Source organism: Schistocerca gregaria, chromosome 4 (genome assembly GCF_023897955.1).
Source record: "Schistocerca gregaria isolate iqSchGreg1 chromosome 4, iqSchGreg1.2, whole genome shotgun sequence".
Taxonomy (NCBI): Eukaryota; Metazoa; Arthropoda; class Insecta; order Orthoptera; family Acrididae; genus Schistocerca; species Schistocerca gregaria.
Genome location: NC_064923.1, coordinates 246,712,313 through 246,727,973, shown reverse-complemented (window position 1 = coordinate 246,727,973; position 15,661 = coordinate 246,712,313). Strand labels below are relative to the sequence as shown.

At 42.2% G+C, this 15,661-nt stretch overlaps 1 protein-coding gene across 1 annotated transcript in view; it reads left to right on the top strand.

The window, feature by feature from the left end:
• LOC126266948 (proteasome activator complex subunit 4-like) overlaps positions 1-15,661 on the top strand; it is a 201,710-nt gene that overhangs the window by 136,722 nt on the left and 49,327 nt on the right. Inside the window, exons 24-25 of the mRNA XM_049971660.1 lie at positions 7,731-7,845; positions 8,037-8,179. Coding sequence (XP_049827617.1) covers positions 7,731-7,845; positions 8,037-8,179 — 258 coding nt within the window. The remainder of the gene's footprint in view (positions 1-7,730; positions 7,846-8,036; positions 8,180-15,661) is intronic.

The following is a 15,661-nucleotide window of genomic DNA, read 5'->3' as shown; positions in this document are numbered from 1 at the left end:
CAGACCTGGATCTAGGAGTGTGTGTGTTTGGGGTGGGGGGTGGGGAATTCATATTCACGAGGAGAAAACCTAGTTTCACAAAGCACCTAGCATCCAGAGCACATTGGTCTATCAATTATATGTATGACTTTGAATCCTCGTCACATCTAGAAATAAACTTTCCTGCAGACAAAAGGGGCTATATGAGCTGAGCAGAGTATAGCCAAATGAAAGAAAGCCAACTACTGTCTGATTATGTGGTTGATTGGGTTTGCGAATGACGAGCGTTGTTATGATTACCAGTTACCAGCGAAATCCATAGATTCAGACTACCATAGTGCGAATAAATGACTAACAGGAATAACAGGTAAGAAAGATTATGTATTATCTTCTCGGTGTGTCCAAGAAAATGAAATTTTGACAGAAAATTTTTGGCCAGATCGATATACTAGCAAGGGCCAGTTGTACAGTCTCCGACTAGCAGCCGCTTTAAGGTCTATTCTAAAAGTAGCGCGGAAAACGCGTTGTACTAACACGTAATAACGCCTAACCGGAGAATAATTGCAGGATAACTAAACTAGTTATTCTGGCAGAGTTAGTCAAGTTTACTGGTAAATAAGCTGTGACACTGGCAGGAATAGATACAGAATTAGTGATGACAACATTGTTTGTTAGAATGAGGGAGGCGAAGAAATGGTGAAATCACTTAAATTATGGAAGAATATGACGAATCCAAATTTATATAAATATTTCACACTGATCTTTTCGATCTCATGCTTGAGAAACTGGAGCGTATGAATGAAGTGTAAAACAATTACCTAACGTAAAGCCTTTGCATGTAGTAGACTTAATAGGCATTTGATATTGGTACTTTGTGAATTATATTCTGGCGTGTTACAAAAATGACCATTTCTGCCAAAACAGTCTCGTTTATTTGGTGTGTGTTACAATTGCTGCAGTATTATAAAGGCCAATTTTGTTTTATCTCACAGACATATTTTTGAAAATTTTATTTTTGTTTTAATTTTTGGCATCCTATCTCAAATGCTCGATGGACGTCACTATCTACTATTGCCCCGGTTCGGATATATCGTAGATACGAGTTTGATGCGCAGAGCAGTCTGAGTTATAATAGGGAATCTGGTAGTCTCCAAGTGACCCGTGTTTACATTTAGTGATTTTGCTGTTTCCTCTTTGTCTACTGCACTCATGTCAAATGGAAACAAAATTGATTTCTTTGGCCGGGAGCTATCATGTGAATTAAAATACATTCACATAATTACGGACGGCTAAAATGTGTTATTAGTTTCAGATTTTATTTATTTCCACGTTTCTGACAGCCAAGCATTAATTGCCATGCAGAACAATGAAGTAATTTTTTTCAGTTTGCTGAAGAAATTTTCTTTTATTAATCTTTTCCGTTGAGGCAGTCAATATATTTGAAACAAAGGGTTTAATTTCAAACTATTGGCTAGTTTCAACTGTTCGGTCCTTTTCTAGTGTACATTTTCATCTTCTGGCACGTATGGCATTATGCCATAACAAAGAACCAGACATGAGATAACAAAGTACCAAGGAAATTTACATCCTGAAACCACATTGAAAAGCTTAATATCAGGTCGATGCCTTCTTCGCTGCGGATCTGGGACTCATTTAAAAATCAGCTCTTTGATGATGAGCCATGTAGAAGAATTTATAGCCCAGAAGATTACACATTTATGTCATTATTAAAAAATTTACTGGCACATTTGCATGATATATCTTAAAATGTAATACGTGCATAAAAGACCAACATTATATGTGTAGCTTTGTTTGTCTTGTGGCAACATTATATATATTAATTTAAACCTACCAATTCTGCACCTGAGCATGCGCTGGAGATCTTAGTGTCCTCTGGAGACCTGGATCTCACTGATGCCTCATCCACCATAGAAATGGCTACAAATACTCAATTGGTGGCAGCAGGTGACCCTGAGGCATAACCTGCCTCCTTGCACATTTTGTACCTTCCCACCCTCACAATAATGTCATCCTCCTGTGGAATTGCGGCAGTTTTTTCCACCACCTGGGTGATCTACAGCAACTCTTAAGCATTACACCTGCTTTCTGCATTGCCCTCCAGGAAAACTGGTTCCCAACAATGCGGACACCTGTCCTCTGCGGCTATAGGAGATATTACAAGAATTGTAGTGACTATAATAGAGTGTCAGGTGGAGTTTGTTAATGTCCTGAACTCAGTATGCAGTGAACCTGTGCCTCTCAAAACCCCACTTGCAGCTGTGGGTGTCAGGATAATGACATCACAGGAAATAACTGTCTGCAGTGTATATCTTTCTCCAGATGGTGCAGTACCCCTGAACACATTGGGTGCACTGTTGATCAACTCTCTAAACCTCTCCTACTTTTGGGAGATTTTCATGCTCATAACCCCTTGTGGGGTGGCATCGTGCTTACTGGCCAAGGCAGAGATGTCAAAAATTTACTGTCACATCTTGACCTCTGCCTCTTAAATACAGGTGCCCCCACACATTTCAGTGTGGCGCATGCACATATTCGGCCATTAATCTTTCGGGTTGCTGTCCTGGCCTTCTCCCATCTATCTTCTGGAGAGCACATGACGACCTGTGTGGTAGTGACCACTTCCCCATCTTCCTGTCACTGCCCCGGCATCAGGCCAACAGACGCCTGCCCAGATGGGCTTTAAACAAGGCAGACTGGGATACTTTCACTTATGCTGTCACCGTTGAATCTCCCCCACACGGTAACATCGATGTGGTGGTTAAGCAGCTAACTACAATGATCCCTTGTTTTTTAGGGTGCCCCCGGTGAAGGACAATCCCTTGGTGGTCACCAGAAGTTGCCGAGGCAATTAAGGAGTGTCGATGAGCTCTACAGCGGCATAAGTGGCACCCTTTCCTGGAACACCTCATAGTCTTTAAACGGTTCGACGCCCACATTCGTCTGCTTATCAGAAGACGGAAACAGGAGTGTTGGGAGAGATATGTCCTGACCATTGGGTGCCATATGTCACCTTCCCAAGTCTGGGAAAGATCAAACAAGTTTTTGGGTACCAGACCCCAACAGGTGTTCCCGATGTTAACATAAATGGCGTATTATCTACCGAAGCAAACATGATTGCCAAGCACTTTGCTGAGCACTATGTATGCGCCTCTGCATTGGAGAATTACCCCCCAGCCGTTCGCACTCTCAAACAGCAGATGGAAGGGAAAGTCCTCTCGTTCACTACACACCACAGTGAATCCTATAATGCCCCATTTACAGAGTGGGAGTTCCTTAGTGCCTGTGCACATTGTCCTGACTCAGCTCCTGGGCCAGATTGGATCCAGTCAGATGATTAAACATCTCTTGTCTGACTACAAGGGACATCTCCTCATGATCTTCAACCAGGTCCGGTGCAATATCGTCTTTCCATCACACTAGCGGAAGATCACCATCATACCAGTGCTCAAACCCAGCAAAAACCCACTTGATGTGGATAGCTATCAGCCCATCAGCCTCACCAACGTTCTTTGTAAGCTGCTGAAACTTATGGTGTGTCAGTGCTTGGGTTGTGTCCTGGAGCTCTGTGCCAGGGCAGTTTCTGCCTGGGCCATTCTACCACTGATAATCTTGAGTTCCTCAAGAGTGCCATCTGAATAGCCTTTTCCAGACACCAATACCTTTTTGCCGTCTTCTTTGATTTAAAAAAAACATATAACACCATCTGGTAACATCATATCCTTGCCACATTATACGAATGAGGTCTCAAAGGCCTGCTCCTGATTTTTATCCAGAATTTCCTGTTGGTTCGTACTTTCCGTGTCCAAGTTGGTGCCTCCCATAGCCCCCCCCCCCCCATATCCAGAGAATGGGGTCCCGCAGAGCTCTGTATTGAGTGTATCTCTATTTTTAGTGGCCATTGACAGTCTAGCAGCAGCTGTAGGGCCATCCATCTCACCCTGTTTGTATGCAGATGACTTATGCATTTTGTACTGCTCCATCAGTACAGGTGTTGCTGAGCGGCGCCCACAGGGAGCTATCTACAAGGTGCAGTCATGGGCTCTAGCCCACGACTTCCAGGTTTTGGCCGCAAGGTTGTGTGTCATGCACTTCTGTCAGCGTTGTACTATTCACCCGGAACCAGAACTTTATCTTACTGATGATCCCCTCACTGTAGTGGAGACATATTGATTCTTAGGACTGGTTTTGGTTCCCGATTGATTTGGCTTCCTCACATTCATCAGCTTAAGCGGAAGTGCTTGCAGCACCTCAATGCCCTCTGCTGCCTGGGCTACACCAACTGGGGTGCAGATTGCTCTACACTGCTACAGCTCTACAGAGCCCTTGTTCAATCCCGCATTGACTATGGGAGTCTGGTTTATCGTTTGGTGGTACCCTCAGCGTTGTGTTTACTCGATCCAGTGCACCACTGTGGCATTTGACTAGTGATGGGAGCTTTTAGGACGAGTCCGGTGACCAGCGTCCTGGCGGAGGCTGGAGTCCCTCCATTGCAGGTCAGGCGTGCGGAACTGCTTGCCAGTTACATTGCACACATTCATAGTTCTGCGCATCCAAATTACCGTCTCCTTTTACCACCCACAGTAGTTCATGTCACGCATCGGTGGCCCCGGTCAGGGCTTACAATTGTCGTTCATGTCCGATATCTTCTATCTGAACTGGAGTCCTTGCCTTTACCACCTATACTCAAGGTCCGTGGTGTACATCTAGGCCGCGGCTTCGCCTGGACCTTTCACAAGGCCCAGAGGACTCAGTTCACCCCACGGCTTTCCGCTGTCACTTCCTCTCAATTCTTGACTTGTACTGAGGCCATGAAGTGGTTTACATCGATGACTCTAAGGCTGATGGTCACGTTGGCTTTGCGTATGTCCATGTAGGACATATTAAACAGCATTCCTTGCCCGACAGCTGCAGTATTTTCGTTATAGAGCTGGTGGCTGTACCTCATGCTCTTGAGCTGATCCACTCATGCCCTGAGGAGTCGTTTCTTCTGTGTACCAACTCCTTGAGCAGCCTACAAGCTATCTACCAGTCCTACCCTCGTCATCCTTTGGTAGCGACCATGCAGGAGTCCATCTATGCCCTGGAATGGTTGGGTCGTTCAGTGGTATTTGTCTGGACCTCAGGACACGTCGGAATACCAGGCAATGAACTTTCCGACAGGCTGGCCAAACACGCTACACGGAAACCGTTTATAGAGATTGGAATTCCAATAGCTGACCTACATTTGTTTTACACCGCCAGGTTTTTCGGCTTTGGGAGATGGAATGGCATAGTGTCAGTATGCACAACAACTGCATGTTATTTAGGAGACTACGAATGTGTGGCAGTCCTCCATACGGGCGTCTTGCAGGGACTGTGGCTCTCTGCCAGCTCCACACTGGCCATGCTTGGGTGACCCACAGCTATCCTGCTCCAGGAAGACCCGCCCCAGTGTCGATGTGGCACCCAGTTGACAGTGGCCCATATTCTGGTGCACTGTCCCACTTTGACTGCCCTGCAATGAAATCTTCGGTTACCGAACTTGTTGTCGCTAATTTTATCTTATAACACCTCATTGGCTGATATAGTTTTATCGTGAGGGTGGGTTTTATCATTTGATCTAAGTTTTAGCGCCTGTCCTTTTGTCCCTCTGTGTCCTCCAACCTAGGGCTTTTAGTGTGGAGGTTTTAATGTGTTGCAGAGTGGCTGGCTCCACCTTTCTATTCTCATGGTCAGCCAACCATGGTAATATGTTTTGTCATCTTAATCTCTTCTGCCTGTTTCTTGCATTTCTGTTGTTTTCTTGTCCCCTTTTGTCCATTTAAGTGTTTTTTACTCTTCAGTCATTCTTATCGTTTTTCCTTTCCCTCCGTTTCAAGTTGTCAGTTGCGCTTGTTTTATTGTCACCCTTGTGGCATTATTTTATTCGGAACAAGGGATCGATGACCTAGTAGTTCGGTCCACCCCCCCCCCCCCCCCCCCCCCCCCCCCCTCTTTTAAACCAACCAACCAGTCAGCCATTTTTCCCACACTACATACATTAGTGGAACAGGAAGAAACCCCAATGAGTCTTTGAGCAGGACATACCCTCTGCTATGCACCTCATGATTGTTTGCAGAGTATAGATGTAGATGTAGATATAACATAACATGAGATGGGTTACTTTCCAACTCCTGTACATAATGGGGATTTTCCGTAAACTTGGGGGGGAGGAAGGCTTCTGTGTGTGTTATGACATGTCGCACATTCATCAGAAAATACTGTTCTGACTTGTGATGTGAATGAGAGGCATGTCATATTGATACACTTGACAAGTAGCCAAAACTAGAAATTTACAGTGTATGAATTCTCATTGAATTATTCAATGTACATTGCATCTGAGAAGCTGTTTTATCCCTAGAAATTTACAGTGTATGACTTCTTATTGAATTATTCAATGTACATCTGAGAATATCTCTTATCTCTAGGTCAAAACAGTACTTGGATATAAAAACTACATATCCATTGGATCTGTGTGTGAATCATTTTGCCTTACACAGGAACTTACATACTTCTATGTCCTAGACATCTTGTGGAGGTATCACAAGTTACGCTTTATGAGGCTCTCTTAACACCTTCATGCAGTACTTAATTAGTACTGTATTACCATTGAACCACATAGGACATGATTATTCCACCTGATGAATTTTCTGGCATGTTAATGTGTAGGTTTCATAGTAACCATTTCAATGGGGCTGGAGATGTTGCTGAATCATGCCCAATCAAGCAGCCATGAAATTGTTCATTAAGAACAGCATTTTTAGTGTGCCAAATAATAATTTCCATTCGCATACCCTTCAGAAAAATATGCTCTGAACAGGTACCAAGATAACTTTCCAGCGTATATCATAACATGAAGTGGATTTCTTTCTAACTTTTGCCCATAAAAGGGTTTGGTCTTTGACCAGAAAACCACTTTTCTCAAGAGTTAACTGTAATACATCACAAATTCATAAGATTTGAAAATTGTGCCAAAAAAGCATGGCAGGCTGAAATTGCTGCTGTAGATTATTGACAGTTAATTCATTCACAAGCACTGGTCTAAATCCTTTAATTTTCAGTTTAATGTGTTCATGCATTGTTGACTGTGGTTCCTAAGGTTTAGCTACTGTGTTTTGAATAGAATTGTTCGAAACTGTTAGATTCATTGAGTGATGATGACACTTGGCTCTTGCATTTTCTTATGTCCACTACATGACCTCTCTTCGGCACCGCCTGGAACAAAAAGCATGTTTCTTCCAATCAGGCAGAATTGACTTATGCGTTATTACATCACCAGATTGATCTTTAAAGACGCTCATTACCTGTGTCATCACTTGCCCTGTCAGTGGACGTTCATGCACCCACACACAGGCGACTAATTGCTCCTGAATGAAGTAAATGTGCCTGGGCACATCAGTCATGGTTTCACAGCTGAAACAATACAGTACAGACAATGTACTTTTCATGAGCTACAAAGCAGGTATGCCAATAAAACAACTACTTGTGTCACCAATTGTACAAAATAATGGGGCATAGGTATGCTTGGACACCATGTGTATCTGCAAGAGGTATGAGATTTGTACCTATAAGTTTCATTAGAGTGTACACAATCCATGAAAATTCATCAAGTGATGTTTAAGTTTTATTTGGACTAAACTTGTATAAATGAAGTTTTTGAGTTGTCAAATGCGGTCTCATTTTGCTTGAGTAGTATATTGTGTACTTTACAGGGTTTGTTTCGGAATCATGGAGATGCATATTTGAGGTATTTCTCCCATCACCTGGAGGAGCTGGTGGCTGATAAAAATGAAAGTAGTCAACGCTGTGCAGCAGAAATTATAGCAGGTAAGAGATTCATTCCAGTAAGAAATTTTTAGAAACTTATATGCAGAGGCGAACAAAGAATTGACAGACTGCTATGATTCCATTTTTTCGTTTTTGAGTTTTAAATTTTTTTATTAAAATAACATATCTGCTGCTTTCATGTCCAACTTCAGATGAAGCACATTATATTTTAAGCTTTTTATGTGCCTTAGGAATTATTCGAGGTTCGAAACATTGGCCTTTTGAGAAGGTATCTTCAGTGTGGAAATTTTTGTCTCCGGTCATTGAAACTGCATTGTCAAACATGACGGAAGAAACTGTCGGAGACTGGGGTGTCTGTTTTGCCACTGCTTCTGTAAGTTGTGTAAAATTTTAATAGAAACTAATAAATTTTGTCATTTTCTAAATACTCCCACTATTATTTTGATTTTTCTCTTGTTCAGAGGTATTTTCTATTTTATTAAATTTTGATTTTATATCCAAGACCTGTACAGTGTGTAGAATGTGAAGGCAGTCAAGATGTTTTGCACTTACAAGCGAAGTTTGTATTAGAGCGAACAACTCCCCACTACAACAGTGCGGTCACAGCACTGTTCCAGTTTTGTAGAAATCTGCAGTTACGAGCACAATTTATTTGGCTTATTACACTGACACAATAGAAACAAACAGTAAAATCAGTAATGTATGAGTTTGATGTCACACAAATAAGCCGGCCAATGTTAAAGTCCATAATCAAAGCGGAAGTCATCAGCAGATAGAAACCGGTACAGTGAATCTTCCATAAAGCGAGTACATAAGAGAATAAGTTACCTGTGCGACAAGTGCATATTTATAGCTAGTCTTTGGTCATCGGGTCCTGCCAGTTGACATGACATGAGCTCTGGGGATGTGTCCTCTTCCCAATGTGTTTCTTGCAGAGACAGTTCATAGGTTGCAGCACTACGATTGGTGAGGGCTGGAGGCAGGGATTGATGCCTGCCAGCGGTGACAGCTCTATGTTGCCATCAGAGTCTGCTACTACACTCCTATCCCATAGATGCCACACAAGTGCAGAAGTGGCCCAACTTGTGCTAGCTCTGCTTAGGGTGTGGGGGCGCCACCGCTGGAGCTGTAGCCAGAAGGTCCTGGATCTCCACCTCGATGACTTCCAGTTTCGCAGATTGTGCTAGAGTCCTGTCAATGATGAAAAGGTGATCAGGGACCCGGCATTGATTGCAAAGGAGAGGAGTTGCTTGTGGCTTACAAAGCTGCAGATGCAGGTTGTACTCACCAGAGGGGCACGCTCGCAGTATCCTGAGGTGCAGCTGGTTCTGGTGGTGCTCCAGAGGTGACTCTGCGGAAACCTCGTACTTTTGGCAGCCTTGTGGAAACTGAGGGTCTGATGGTAAGAGCAGAGCAGAGCAGAGAGAGAGAGAGAGAGAGAGAGAGAGAGAGAGAGAGAGAGAGAGGAGGGGGGAGGTGCAAGGCTGCCATTTGGGGAGCAGTTCAATGGGGATCTTCCCTGTAATTCAGGTGGCCAAGAACAAGGTGAGGATATTGTCCGATGGTGTGGATTGTGCCAGGGCTCTCATCTTCTCTTTCGAAGTCCGCACCATGTGTTCCACTTACCCATTGGACTGAGGTTGAAGGGTTACTGTTAGGTATCATACCACACACTCTTCACAGGACCTGGAAAACGGAGCTGAGGAAAACTGGAGGGCCATAGTCTGAGTGACAGTTGGTGTTTACCATTGTCATGGAGCCTTTGGGACAGATCTACAGAAATTTGGAGCATGATTCTACCACAAACTACCTCATACAATGTAAGGAAGGACCAGCAAAGCTTTTGTGGAGGCACTCCCAATGGCTCGATGGGGACAAGCGTGAGAACACTTTGAGGGATGCAGATTGCTATTGTGAACACTTTGTGCAAGACTTGACCTTGGCCTCGATGCTTGTGTTTATGGCTGTCCAATATGCCTGGTGGCGTCTGTTGCATGTGGGATACACACCAGTAATCTACCTATAGGAAGAAATGAACCGTGGGTTGCAGAGCCCGGGACATAATGACCCAAGGCAGGTCAAGTTCTGTTTGCTGCAGAGAACACCATCACAGAGTAACAGCTGGTTTTTCAAGGAAAAGGAATGTTCCGAGCCAGCCACATTCCTCGACTTAGATATGTGGTGTCCACCCACATTTAACTCGTTTAGTTACTGTACCGATATTAGGATCTGCTCTTGTCTGGGCTGCAATCAGTGTAGCATCAAGGGGAAAGTCATGCAGGCCCAATGAAGAGTCTGAATCCAGGTGAAAGATGACAACTTGCTGGGTGTCAAATTCCAGATCAGGGCCAACTGGAAGCTGGAACAAAGCATCAGAGTATGCGTGGTGTCTGGTTGGCTGAAAGATGATGTCATAGGTATTGGCCAGTAAGAACAGTACCCGATGCTGCAACCTTTGCGCTGTTCAGTCCAGGAGGCCAGAATGTGGCCCAAACTGTGTAAGCAATGGGTGGTTATTATTCAGTAGCTAGAATTTGACACCTTACAAATAGGTGTGAAATTTCACTGCCATAACCCATGCTGCGGGGCATCTGTGGCAAGGAGAGCCATTTCTGGTGAAAATGGGCAAGGCATGGTGCCAATTGGAGAGGCCATTGAAGTGTGAAAAAAGCTATGCCACAGTCTGGAGAGATTGCAAATTATGGAGGTGTTCATCAGTTTATGCCTGTGGTTGCTATGATGTCATCTAAATAATTGCAAGTTGAAGGAATATCCTGTATTAGCTGCTCCATTGGCATGTCGGGAATACCAAAGGGCAATCTGTTATACCTGTAGAGGCCAAAGAGTATTTTGAGCAACATCAGATTCCAAAATTCCGGATGCAGTGGCAGCTGTAAGTATGCCTCTGACAAATCGACCTTAGTATAACAGACACAGTTTTGTAACTTGGAAAACAGGTCTTACGCACGGGGAATGTGAAAAGTATTGATGACAACTTGGGCGTTAACAGACTTAAAACCATCACACAGGTGGAGAGAGCCATCTGTCTTTTTCATGATTACAGGGGGCAAAGCCCACTGGCTCAATGATACAGGGATGATCAACTTGAGGGCCTCCAACCTGTCCAGTTTTGTCTTAACTCTAACCTAACCTAACCATGTCCAGCAGGACGTGCGGAATCAGGTGATCCTACACAAAGCGAGGCACGGGCCCTGGTTTTAAAGGAATTTCAATGGTTACATCCACAGCCCATCCTGAACTGAGGGTAAACAGATCCAAATAAGAGGCATTAAGATTGTCAGTGGTGTGAACTGGAATCACCGTGGAAACCACACACACACACACACACACACACACACAGACACACACACACACAGACACACACACACACACACACACACACACACACACACACACACACACACACACACCGAATTGGAAAACCCAAACTGTTTGAATATGTCTAACCAAAGATATTTTCCACGTTACCAGAATTAACAGTCAGAAAGGAAAGCTTTGTGAAATAGTTTTATTGGAGACTTCTATACCTAAAACACCTTTTGCGTGCATGTCATGGCCACTCTCCAATGAGAAGGCTCTAGCACAAGAGAATCTAATGCAGCGTAGGTTGTAGTAGTCATAAGAGAACATGATCCACCTGAAAAGAAACTTCCAAACCACTCACTCATAACATGATACCCAGTTATACAGGTAGACCAGTAGCAGAACAGCTCAGTGTTTCAACAGAGTGCTCTGCTTCAGGAGCAGAGCAGTGATGAAATCCTGTGAACAAGACTGAGAACCAGACTCCACATTGTACCCATGGTTCTGGGCGTTGGACAACCTACACACTTTCAGAATGTTTTGTGGGAGACTGCTTATGGAGCAGACACAACACAGTTTGCGAAGACCACATAAGAAAAAATCACCATTGCCAGTCTGATTCGGTTGCCTTGTAATGCCGAACAAAAAACAAGTAGCCAATTGATGTGAGCAGCAGGAACGAGGATGTTGGTGGAAACACCAAGGACAAAAAGGTAGAGGACGCAGATTGGAATTCTATTAAAACAAAGAACACAGAATATATTATGAAAATTAGTTACGAGAGAGAGTGTCTTCAGAGACACGGGAAGCGTTGCTGTCCTGTTCATGTGCCTGAAGGCAGTTGCACCAGCACTGCTTGACGTGTTTACTGCAGCCACTGACACAGGAAAGTGTTTTCCTATCGTGCCTATGGGAAGTGTTTACTGTCTTACTGCTGGGGATGGCAGATGCAGTAGACTGAATCTCACACTGGCTTCCGGTTTCGAGTGTGAAAGCTTGAGAAATTTTAGGGACTTCATGTAAGGATGAATCCATAGGCCATGAAGGCTGGGAGTGAACTTCCGCATCAGGCAAATGTTGGAGTAGGAAATCCCAAATGAAGGAGCCAGCATATGATTGGTGACATTGCTGGATCTCTCCCCCAACTAAGAATGTTTCAAGCATTATGAGCAGGGCCCACCAACCACCTTCAGATTTTGATGATCTAACACTCCAGTTAGACAGGATATGGCATGATATCCCACAGGAAGACATGAACAACTATGTCAATCAATGCCAAGCCGAATAACTGCCTGTTTAAGGGCAAGAGGTGGAGCAAAGCGTTATTGGCTTGCCAAATTTGTGAAACTCTGTCTCTTGAATAAATCAATCAGTTTTTCTGAAATTATAATCATTTGATCATCTATATATGTACGTATCCACATTAAAATACCTGAAGATTAATTATCTGTCCTGTAAAACTGGTAACTTAATAAATAAAGGACACTGTGACACAGGTGGAATTTTATTTTCTGTGTTTAATAATGGCTATGAATGTCTCCTAATATAGAGAAGCCTGTTTACCACTTGTATTCAGTGAGTGGTTTGTCTAAACCTAGACCATTACTTATATTCCACCCAATATTTTCCATTCTGTTAACCTTTTTGCTGCTACCGATGTGCTGTTTGCAGTCCGTACTGATGCAGCTTTTTTTATGGCTGTAATGCTCACCATATGATGGTGCCTGTGCTGAGAGATAGCTTTCCGGCTGACATAAAACACTTATCATCCAATTTTTTTGCAAACTATTAGGTAAAAAAATTAGATTTTTGTACATCTTACAGTCTGACATCTTCACTCAAAAGAGTATGCAGAAGTAAAAACACATTGGATAAACTTTGCGTGTGGTTGATTTCAGTTCATACATTGCAGTGAATGAAATGTAGCTGAGGAATTGAAATTTTATTTAAAATTGAGAGCAGAACAATATCTCATTTCATTCTAAAGTTAGTGGGTTCTATATCTGATGGACAGTTGGGTGCGACACGTCCAGATCCATCTGTGCAGATTTGCTGACAGCTCTGAAATACTTATCATCAGTTTTTAAGAAAACAATTTGACGAGAAAAAATGATTTTTTGCACATCTTACAGTCTGATGGTATCTTTACTTGATAGAGGGCTGAACTACTTTTTTTTACATGCCATAGTTACTGTACTGTATCAAATTAAGTAAAACATTATGTGAAATTTTAAATATTTTGTAGCGATAAAAACACATCACATAAACTTGAATGTGATTGATTTTTACCTCATACAAGCAGTGAGTGAAATGTAGATAGGATCTCGAAATTTTATTTAAAATTGAGAGTAGAAGGAGATTTCATTTTGTTCTTGACTTATGTATTATATCCAAAGGACTGTTGCTTGTGATGTGCCCATTCCCATCCTTGTGCAGTGCAGGTCTTGTGGTCATAACAGTAGTCATATCTCAAGAACGATTCAGGATATTGATATGAGATTTTTTGTAGTGATAGCCATGCAATGTGGCACGTATGTTGTATGATAAATACTTGAAACTTTTTCATTCACTGAGATATGGAAGTAACTTGTCTTCAGCAGTGAGAGGTTGGTGGCTCAGAATGAATTCAGACATCCATAGCACTGTAGAAACATCCAAGCAGCGCATATATACATGTCATGGGGGAAACAGTATAGCATAATGTGTATACATGCCCACAGCAGAAAAAGGGTTGAAAGTTTTTAGAAAAGAAGGAAAATCAGTAAGAGGAAAATAAGAATAGGAAAAGAGAAAAAAAAAAAAACTGATGAGACACTGGGATATCATGTTAAGGAAAACTAAATAATAATAACAGCAGCAAATGGTACATAGCTTTTCAGCTGGAAGATAATACATTAATTGAAAGACGTATATGTGCAGTTGTTAATGATATGAAGCTGACTACCATTGAGTATCAGCAACAAAGAAGTTGTTAAGTCTCTCTCTCTCTCTCTCTCTCTCTCTCTCTCTCTCTCTCTCTCTCTCTCTCTCTCTCTGGTAGCCCTGTGCCAGGTAGTGTGAGTTCTTGTTATTTGTATTGTAATAACCGTTTAATACTCACTAAATATGTGTACTAGTATTTTTTAAGGTTACTGTTAATGGTTCACTTTTCTTTACTTGTTATTCCAGAAAATGCGAAAATGTCATAGTCAGGTTGTGCAAAAAGAACGTGAAGCCAGGTGGTATCTGTATTTTTGTTTATGTTTTGGTGCAGGAAACTTAACGAATCCCATTTAATTGTTCTATTTTTTTTCCAGCAATTTAAGTAGAGTATGTCTATTCATTATAGGTTAATAGTTCTGGAAAGTAGCATAAATCTTAAGTTGTGTGCACTGATAGTTTATTTACATACCGTTTGCATACATTAAAGTTGCAGAACATTAAAAGTTACATTCTATTGTGAATAAGTTAATTAACAGATACTGTAGTTATGCGAGTCCTATGTTCTTGTTTTATTCAGAAGTAATTAAGTTTTTATGTTTTTCTTGTTTTAATTGGTAATAATTAACTTTTTATGTTATACATACATCTGAAGCACTAACCAGTAAGCCTAATTTTTCTCGCTCATAAATAACTAAAACTCATGTAGTGTAAAGTGTGTTAAGTGATATAATTCTGCATTTAAGTGTTGAATCTGTGTGTCAATGTGTGATAACTGAGAAGTGTGGATGTTGCTATAGGATAGTCAGACAGGAAGTTAGTATTTGTGGATTGTGGGTTGGAGTTTCACTTGGGTGACTGTAGTAGGGAATGAAGCTCTCCCATGTAACTGCAGGCTGTGCAAAAAAAGACGAGAATCCATGAATGAGAGGAAAAGATTTGTACTCTTCAGGCTGAATTAAAACATGTGAAATATGAACTAGACAGGTCGAAGGGGAAGAAAGATCACGGGAACTGGGTATAGGTAACAAGCAGTTGGGTGAATGGGGAACAGCTCTTAAATCATTTCTACATTTGAGCTTACAGTATTAAGTAAATTTGACTTGTTAAGTGAAATAGGAGAAGAGGAGTCTCATCCAGCTGTATATCACAGTAGGAGGCATCAGACTTTTAGCAAAGTAACAAATTGTAGGTCAGGTTTGAAAGAGAGTAGGAAGTAAAGAGTCTTTGCTAGTAGGTAGTTACCATGTCAGAGGTGTAGGCCACATGGTCCATGAAAAATTAGGAACAGAGTACCAGGGCACAATTATTGTGAAGTCAACTGCTAGCCTTATCCAGCCACCAGAGGACATAAGGAAATTGTCCAAATATTTTAACAAAGAGGATCATGTTACCGTAGTAGGTGGAGCAGGGAACAATCTGACTAATGACTTTAATTACACCATTAAGGATGACATGTATGAAATAGGATTAGCAACTCCACATGCAAATGTGAGTTATGTTGAGGTCGTACAGTGCCATGACCATACCTGGGTTAATACTGCTGTGAACTGTATGAACACTGAGTTGAGCAGGCTGCTGCTGACTGAAATGAAATCTCACATAAGTGCAG